The 9508-nt window shown below is 41.5% G+C and overlaps 1 protein-coding gene across 1 annotated transcript; it reads right to left on the bottom strand.

Annotated features, from left to right (window-relative positions):
• Positions 1–23: 23 nt before the first annotated feature.
• On the bottom strand, positions 24–9428 carry LOC117427710 (P2X purinoceptor 2-like). Its single transcript, XM_034045933.3, has 12 exons — positions 8895–9428; positions 7444–7579; positions 6679–6750; positions 5442–5517; positions 5256–5352; positions 4667–4747; positions 4130–4262; positions 3371–3501; positions 2654–2744; positions 2485–2550; positions 1976–2053; positions 24–1523 (listed from the first exon to the last, which is right to left on the bottom strand). The coding sequence occupies exons 1-12, from the start codon at positions 9032–9034 to the stop codon at positions 1428–1430; spliced, it is 1197 nt and encodes a 398-aa protein (XP_033901824.1). The 5' UTR covers positions 9035–9428; the 3' UTR covers positions 24–1427.
• Positions 9429–9508: the final 80 nt, after the last annotated feature.

Below are 9508 nucleotides of genomic sequence, written 5' to 3'. Positions count from 1 at the left end.
CTTTTTTTTAATGAAGTTTCCATTGCAATGTGTTCGTGTACTAACAGCAATATTCAGAAGCAGGCATTAATGATTGATAAAGAACCTTGTCATTTATTAAGTGATCTTGGCTACGACTTACTCAATTAGGCAATGTCTCTTAAAATGAATAATCATTTCTAGTATGTGTTATCTTTATTCATTATATAGAACTTAATAATAAACACAATGAGAAACTTGATGGCTTATTGTGCTACAAATGTGGTAGTGGCAGTACAAGGTATTGAAAAATATTCCCCAGGTTAAAATGGTTAGTGGCCCACAAGGGGTTAAGTCCGTCTTGTTCCCCTGTTCGGTGAATAGTCATCGGAGCCTGGGCTGAAATCAAACCCTGTCCATTAAACCTGGGCTAGTGGTTATCAATTGCTCCCCTGGCTTTAATCAGGTTTGCACGAACAGATTTTCACTTCTCTCAAATCACATTATCTGGACTCATTTGGTTGGAAAAATGTCTTCTTTATTGCATTAGCTCTGGCTGGATGCCCACGGAGCGCATCAAACCTTTTTACAGAATCTGCTCTCTGAAGAGTTAGTTTGGGGGAGGGGCTCGGCAATTTCCAGTATTTCACTGCAGAGCCCAAACATTTGAGTTTTTCATGCAGATATTTTCTATTGACTCGGCGCAAGAAAACTGAACCCAACATACAGTACACGTTGCTTGATTTTACAAACAACTGTACAAAAAATCATATATAATAAATAATATGCTTACAGAACAGACGTATCTTTCACTTGATCATTTTGCTGTATAAATGTCTCATTTTCATATGCAGAAAGTATTCTGGACAATGAAACATTCAGAATACAGGTATTTATAATACATGCACTCATGCACTAAAGACAAAATTAAAGGGGCCAAATCTTTTTATATATTTTGCATAGTTTTTTGGCTGAATGTGGACAAAAAGCCTTTAAAATCCGAGCCTTTACACATTCTCAATTCTAAAGTATGGCACAATATCCGCCATAGTGCCCAAAGTATTGTGACTACCGAGTTTACGGATTGGAAAACATAGAATGTCCAACGAGCCGAAAACACTATTAGAAAGCTACAGTCTCCCAAACTTCACCTGTTATTAATACATTTGTAGCACAATAAAATTACTGAAGTGGAGGGACACAATTCAGAAATACCTGACAGTCCAACAGGACTTTATCTTAAGTTCTTAATCAGACGCGGGGACGTCTTCCCTGATTCATTAGCGTTGTCCTGGACCCTTTCCCCTTTATGGGACCAAGACACCCCCCAGGAATCAGCCCACGCTGTCCCACCCTGCTGTTGTGCCCTCCTGACGTCCTGTGCCTGTCCGCTCTTTGCTACCTGTTTTTAGGGATTTCTAAGGGGGAAGCAGGGTCCAGGTGAGCAGACAGAGGTCTCCATGGGGTGATCAGAGCTGGACGTTATCAGAGAGGTCTGTGTGGGTCGAGTCTTGGCTCACTGTTGTGTTCTCTGTGGCCAATTCTCGACTGGGGTCACTGGTGATCTGCAAGGGGAGAGAGACGGCAGCTTTAGGGGTTCAATTTGGAAATCCAAAGACACCAACCCTCTGGGATTTTTAGCTATACTTTACCATGCTTTTACTATACTAAACTTTTATAAGGGCTGTTTTTTGCCTCTTAGAAGAACTTAGAAAAGTCCTGATCTTACAAAACCAGCAATGAATAAATCTGAAAGATAATTGAACAAACTGGATTTTTTTCTTTGCTATTTATTTTTAATCTAACATTGCAGTAACTGCTTAATAAGGAAACCAATTTGACAGGAGATCTGTCATAGAGAGAACACTAAAACAGAAAGCTGAATTTCCACAGGGACACACAGCACTTCAATGTCAATAGATTTTATGGTGGTCGGGCAGCAGTCTGGTATTTTAGAGTTGTGTGTTTTCTGTAGGATTGGAAACATCACAACGCACACAGTGACGCAGTTTCTCACCCCATCAAACTTCACGTCGCTGTAAATCTCGTTCTTATCAATAAATGTCAGTAAAATCCAGTCACACAGGAAGGAGCACTGTACAAAAACAAAGAGGACAGTGATGTCAACCCAGGACTTTGAACCCAAGGGCATGCTATATTTTAAAAGTCACTTTTTGAGTTTATTAACTGCTAACAACAAGCTTACAGAACAAACACATTTATAAATGTGGTTTGCTTTTTTTGTGAATGGTTAGTTAATATACAGTACCCTATTAAACCATTTCATGCATGATATATTGCAAATAGCTGAAAAAACATATTTTCCATTGCTTTATATGAGGAAAAAATGACATCCTCATATGAGGTCATCATGCATTTGCATCTAGAAGAGATTTTTTATCCGTCACCATATGAGGTCGCCATGCATGAAAGGGTTAATGAAATAATAAATAAGGGCACAACATCACGAGGGACTTCCATTCTAAAACTAAGATATTAAAAGTATTCAGCAGAAAACAAGCTTACAATCCCTACAGATGTCATAGCGGCGACCATGTTGATGATTGTTGGGATGATGCTGAACTTCCCAGCCTAAATGAAGAAAAAGAATGGAATTCAAATCTATTATTCAAATTCAATTAGTGAATACCTAGCACTGTGTCTAATTCAACCCAAAATGTTTCAAAATGCATACCTCACCATGGACAATTACATCAATTCGCATCCCGAAAGCCTTGACCAGAGATCTGTACTCGCTGCCATTCCGGCTGTAGTACTTTCCAAACCTGCGGACACAACCCCGAAAACATCAGCCAACGGGACAATCAGCCAGCTGGGCTAACTAAACCATCGCCAACAGCCGTGGAACAGAGTGAGGAACATACAGTGGCTCATAAAGGGCAGCGGGGAAGGGAAAAAAATGTGTTATGTAAAGATCAGGAGCTAAATTAACTAAAGAATTCAACATTTAAAACCACTATGTTGAGATCATGAGATAAATGATCTCAGGATCTAGACATCGAAACAAAAAAAAAAATGTCACGTCCTCAGTGAGATGAACTGGACTAGAAACAGAGAAATTAAGCACAAAGCATCCCGAGTGGGATAAAAATCATAAGCTCTTGTAAGATGCAGGCAGAAGCAGATTACCATGTTCTTAAAACCGAACTCCTCTGCTGTGACACACCAATTAACCAAATGGCCCAGAAAAGAAGTCCATTGGTCCTTTGAATTCTGTGCATCATTTAATTCCAAATTCTCTTAAGTCAGCACATTCCTTGACATTGTTTTAAGACGGCAGTCTAAATGTAACTAAGTGCTCTGATCTGCAGCCTCAAGGCCCTTTCCACTGATTGAATTATTAACGAAGCTCCTTGCCTGAGATTTGCCAGGACCTTGGTGAGGCTCTCACCTGTAGTTGTATCCGGAGGAGATCAGGTCCTTGCGCAGGTCCAGTCGTCGGAAGGCGTACTCGGGGTAGCACTCCGAGGGGTCCAGGTCTAGGTTACACTTCCAGTTGATGAAAACGCCGATCACCCCTCCCTGCGGGACACAACGTGCTGTGAGTTTGGCAGAGACCCCATTTCAATAGGGACAGTATCCTGGATTTCCATTGGCTGACGTTTAACACTGTATAACTCCATTTCTTTCCATTCCAAATTCATATTTCACAATATCTTTGTCGTAAGACTCTTGACTGCTGTTCGATTTGATGCAGCTTGGTGCATAGCTTTATAATATAATATCTGATACCATTTGTTATAGTAATGGGCGAAAACACTAGACCAGGGGTGTCCAATCACGGTCCTGGAGGGCTATTCCACTCCAGGTTTAACAGGTACATTGATATATTGAACTACTTCAGGGTCTGGATGGAGGTTTAATTGGTTCAGATAAACAATTTAGAGCAGGGCTGGAACAAAGACCAGGAGTGGAAGGAGCAACTTTGGCCACCTCTGCACTAGACTGCATTGACAGTCAACAATCCCAATTTCTAGTAGACTTCACTGGAGAGTGAAGTCCTGTCTGTCTGTCCATCTGCCTGCAGGGCAGGTGACCAATTCCCTGTCAAGGGTAAGGAGCTGACTGACTAAAGACCTCTGTCAGTGTATCTGTGTGTAGGGTAGGTACAGGATTGGATTGGGAAAGATGAGGGAATGACAGACTGTACCGTCTCACACAGCTCAGTGAAATTCTCCTCCGCTTGCTTTGCAATGTACCCCAGGGTGAAGACAGGGCAGTAGATGTTAGTGACTGCGTTGTAAGTGCAGGAATGCAGATTTTTTTTCCCCTTGGTGTTTCCTCTGGAGAAAGAAAGTCAGTGTCAGGCAGGGTGCCAGCTGTCTTACCAGCTGAGACTTTGTTGAACTTGCATGTTGAGTACGATATTACAGCAAGCTCACAATCAGCATCGCTATAAGCTCCTGTATGTTATATTAGGTGTTATTTTGGAAATGGATCTGTTAGCTGGCGGGACATTTCCAGTACAGATGAAAAGCGCTTGTAATTGATAACAAAAACTGACATAATATAAACTTATTGTATGTGTTTTGAGTCTCGTCCATATCACTATGAGATCCTCTACAGGTTCACTATACGATACACACAATACAGCACCCATTACCATCCTGGAACTGTTGTTGCCAGTACATGCATTTCATTCACACAGCAACCCCTTCAAACCCAAAGGATCAAGCGAACCTCCCACCTGAGGACTCTGAATTTGGGGAAGTGGACAGTGTTTTTGATGAAGACAGTAAAGTTGATCGCCTCCTTCAGCGCTGGCTCCCTGGGAGGGAAATAAGAGGCATTAGCAAGGAGTTTGCAGGGATGCAGGCCTACTGAGTTTTACAAAAGGCCACATAATATGCACGGGCCGCTTGGACCTGTGGTAATCAGCTTGTGTCAGCTTTTGGGATTGCATTGGAATAATGAGAAAGGAACCGCCCTAAAAAGGTCAATTGCTTTGCGTTTTAAGTAGGTATTTGTATCTTATTTATTGATTTATTTATAGCTACTGGTGTACTGTAACTCATACATGCAATACAGTCCATAGCAATGTATTGCTATTTCGACAGGATAGCCCTCAGAGGTACAACACCTCATTTTCAGTGGGGTCCTGTGGCACGTGTCCCGGACTCAGGCTTGCACACAGGGTCACGCAGGGAGGCTGACCTGTAAGTTTGCAATGAAGTAATTGGAAATGCAGTGTGCGGGGAGGGCCTGGGGTTGTGCTTGTGTCAGTGGATACAGGGTTTGAGAGAGGGGCAGAGCCGGGGTCTGAGTCCAGGAGTTACCTGACAGCTGCAAACTCCTCGATGGGGCACCAGGACTTGATCTGGCAGGTCTTGAAGGTTTGATTGTAATACGGCACGCAGAGCCCAGTCCTCTTACCTGAGGACACAAAGACTGTTAGCAGCGCTACACCAAGGAGCGCGTTCTCAAGCTGGCATCTGAGATTCATGCGGGGCTCAGGCCCTTACCGTTTCCCTGCATGCCGATCTCCTGAGGGGTGCAGTCCGAGTCCTCGGTGCAGTTAGCACCCGGAACACTGAAATGCTGAAAAACAAAAACATTCGCTACATTTTAAACCGTTTGTTTGCTGCTTTTGTTTCCAGAAAGGTGTACATAGTCAGATGAGTGCTGTGTAATGCATGGTATATTATTATTAGTAGTAGTAGTAGTACTCCACGATAAACCTTTAGCAAATAAAATGCAGTATATCAGGCTAATTTAGTTTTATAGTTATTATAGAATTGGGAATTAGTTTTGCTGATCCAGTGACTAACCACATATTGATGCAACACAATATGCTGAATAAGAAACATTCAACCAGCAACTGAGAAGTGAGGTTATTTTGGAAAAGTCACAGCTGGATTTATTAGAGTGCCAGATGTGTTTTATCCCAGCAGGACAAATCATCCCTAAAGTTGCATTCGCTGTCTATTTTCAAACAGAAAGTGTAAAGACTTGCTTGAAGAAAGTGGAAAGAGAGCCCTAATATGATCTCCACCCTCTCTTGTTAAACACTAAATCAGATCACAAGGAGTGTTCAGAGAATCTGATTAGCCCCTGATCGTTGGATCATTAAGATTGAGTTTCAGCCGTGGGTTTTGTGAAATGCACTTCGATCCTGGCTAAAAGGATTTTTGAGAAAGCTGCTGTTCTGAGGAGCTAGAGGGTGATGTCAGCACCTCCACCTGTAGCTTCGTGGGATCAGGGAGCGGTAGGAACCCATGTTACCATGTCAGCCCTTTCAGAAGTGCAGAGGTCACACAGTCAGTCATTTGAGACCAGCGCTGGAGTGGCTAAACAATGACTCTCTATTGCTGTTTGCTTAGATCAGTAGCCTGGCTTACCAACTATTGCTTCTGAAAAGTATGTTAAAAAGTTTAGCACAGTATTTACTATAGTTTAGAATGATTTACCATGTTTTTAATATCCTTTACCATACCCCTCTTTATAATGCTTACCTATGCTTTACCATGTGTCCACCATGTGTTACATTTTTGAATTGTCAATTACGGGCTTCTGTGCGGAGTGCAATGCTTATATTTCAGACACAATGTTTGCTGTAATAGCTGGTAGGCATGGTAAATGAGGATCTAAGCAAAATCAACAACTGATAATAATACAATATGAATATCAGGGGAACGTAGTTGATATAGAGTATGTATTTTTGGCTGGACTGCCACACTAGCTTCACCGCGGGCAGCTCACCTCAGCACACACACCCTGTCTCTGGTTATGAGTCACTTCTTTCCGCAGAATAGCGCTGATGACATCACCGCCCTGAGATTGAAACATAGCGAAAGCAGGAAAGCATTATCAAGCGTTTCTGCAGCATTTGTCTCTGAACATGTAATATGAATTAATATTGCTTCAAGCAATTACAATGTAAGATTGCCTTTTCTAGTGCCCACTTCCCTTTAAATGGAGCTTGCAATCACTGAAATGAGAGGCTGTTGCACCTCATTGCCTATCAGTGAAATGAGCTCTCAAAGCACCTTAACTAAATCACTTCCCCAAAGTGCAATTTGCTTCCGTAACAAAACCAGTAGAAGCTAACGAATTAAGTCAAGATGATTGTTTGTTACTGTAATAAAAACAGATTAATTTATTTCATAAAAGAAAGGTTTGATTTTGGTGTAGATCTGGCCATAAGTATATGCCCAGTGATGGAGACTGTTAAAGATGGAGAGAAATCCCTGTAGAAGTGTGATCAGCGAGCAATATCCTTTAAAGGTAATTATTGATGAGAATGATGCAATAAGTAGACTCTTCACAAAGCCAGCCATGTGCATCTTAAATAACACACATGCGCCGAGAAAGCTTTTAATTATAAAGAAACTAGAGGCAAAACAAATACGAGTGATGTTCAAATACAGGGGAAACATGCATGTGCACGTGATATACCGTACAATGTACTTCAGCTGTTCATGGAGCAAAACATGTAATACATGGCGACCGGGTCAGCGTTCTCACCTCTGAAGGTCTGACATACTCCACCATATCCTGCACTGTGTCCCCTGACAAGGCGACCCCATTCATCTTGGTGTAGATAGAGCTCTCGGGACCCGTCTCAATCTCCTGGTAGGCTTTCTGAATGATGAACACGTACCTGTGAGGGGAGGCACAGTCTGACTGAGGGCGAGGGCGTGTAGACGGGTTCAACCTTAAATTGGTTTCAGTCTCTTCCTTACTGCCTCCCTCCTCCTCCCCATTTCAATACTTCATTAAGCTGCATTACTGTAATCAGTGAAATCATGCCTAAGTCAGTGGCAGGTCTAATGGGGAGCATTGCACAAACCCAAATGGAATTCTGTATGAGGCCGTATACATCATGTAGATCAGGTAGAATGCAATTAAGAATCATCTTCCTTCCAAACTCTGAGTGACAATACCACTCTCTTCGGACTCCTTACAGTCAGAAAGTCAATTCAATTCCCTTCTGTTGCCAAAACATCCCACTTTAGCTCATTAAAGAGAAAGTAGTTTCAAAAGCCATTTCATTGCTTTTTTTTATTTTCAAAGGTCACATTGTCACATGATTTGAATGGGGCACTTAGGCACTTAGTTCAAAGCGGCTCAAAGCCAGGTAAAGGCAGATTTCAAAGCAAAATGATAACTCACTATTGGAGGAACAGAATTAATAATAATAATAAAAAAAACAATAGTTTGGGAAATGTAAAAAAAAAAGGGAATTGAACCCTTTCATGCATGAAATATATAAGAAAATTGCTGATACATAATAAATGTATTTTCCATTAAAAATGTTTTCAATTTTTTTCCATTGCTTTAGATGGCATCCTCATATGAGGCCATCGTGCATTCGCGTCTTCCATGTGTCCCCATATAAAGACTAGGAGAGAGGTTTTTTTTCGTATCTGTCCCCATGTGAGGTCGCCATGCATGAATGGGTTCAAATGACATTTGAAGGTTCAGGACTTCACAGTGATTTGAAAATGAAGCATTTGAAGATATAACCCAAAAGGAGTACACAACATGAACCGAAAGTAATTTAATAAAACGACTTTATTAATGTGCACACTTGGGACTGAACTGGAAATACGTGTAAACAAAGGAAAATAACTGTAGCCATGGTAACCAACTTCACAGAATCTCATCGGAGACCATTTCCAGTTTAAAAACAAGACATAATCCACTCAAGGCTTGCAGGGCAACCAGTTAATACAATTTCTAACCAGACCAGAATAAACCAGCAGCCCTCTATTGGGAACCATTAAATAAAAATAAACCACACGACCAGTATTAAAAAGCACTGCAGTTGTTGCTCAGTAGCTGTATCTTCCAGAAGTTTCTCATAGTTATCTACCAGTTGGTACCCCAGAGTGGCAGCTAGTCTCCTGAAGTGACAATACGAGTGTTGAGTAGATTCTCCTCAACCTCTGAAGTAATGAAACAAGCTCACTTACCATGTGAAATAGGTGACAATGAGGAACTGCACAGACCTATAGATAATTCCTAAGGGCCTGTTCTTCACCACCATTACCTTTGCAGTCTCATAATCCCAAAATCCCACAAAACATTCCACAATTACGCCCTTCAGACCCATCTTTGCTGCGTTTTGTTTCAAATCCTCTTGTTTTATCCAACAGTGGGGATGCTGTGTCGATGGTTCTTAGGTACTCTGAAAGTGTGTGTGTCACTCCCTCCCTTCTCTCTCTCTCTCTCTCTCTTCCTTCCTTTCCTCCCCACTTAGATTGGCCTGTGGTTCCCCACCACCACTCCTCCCAGCTCTATTTAAGGGTTTGATGACATGAAAGGCATCCTTTTTTTCCATTAAGGCAGTTCCCAGTCTTGATCCTCAGGGAGCACTAATAGTCTAGGTTTTTGTTTAAACATGTTGTCTGATTATACATCAAAGTGAAGCATAAAACAAACATATTGAAAGTATTGAGGCTGTCCATAAATGATGTGTAATGTGCAATGCAAAGAGTCATTTTTAATAATAATAATCCACTTGTAATACATTACAATTAGTCTTAGAGGGGTCTAGTTATGGAGCACACACTTCTATGAGACTACA

Source organism: Acipenser ruthenus, chromosome 21 (assembly GCF_902713425.1).
Source record: "Acipenser ruthenus chromosome 21, fAciRut3.2 maternal haplotype, whole genome shotgun sequence".
Lineage (NCBI taxonomy): Eukaryota > Metazoa > Chordata > Actinopteri > Acipenseriformes > Acipenseridae > Acipenser > Acipenser ruthenus.
The sequence above is the reverse complement of the archived record's forward strand: the minus strand, read 5'-3'. Positions and strand labels throughout refer to the sequence as shown.

Excerpts from the sequence above, each read along its gene's own strand:
- LOC117427710 (XM_034045933.3), bottom strand. The coding sequence starts at position 9,034 with ATGGGTCTGAAGGGCGTAATTGTGGAATGTTTTGTGGGATTTTGGGAT. Across the intron at positions 5,353-5,441 it reads GATCGGCATGCAGGGAAACG|GTAAGAGGACTGGGCTCTGC; the intron begins GTAAGGGCCTGA and ends TTGTGTCCTCAG. Across the intron at positions 2,054-2,484 it reads CTATGACATCTGTAGGGATT|TGCTCCTTCCTGTGTGACTG; the intron begins GTAAGCTTGTTT and ends GTTTTTGTACAG.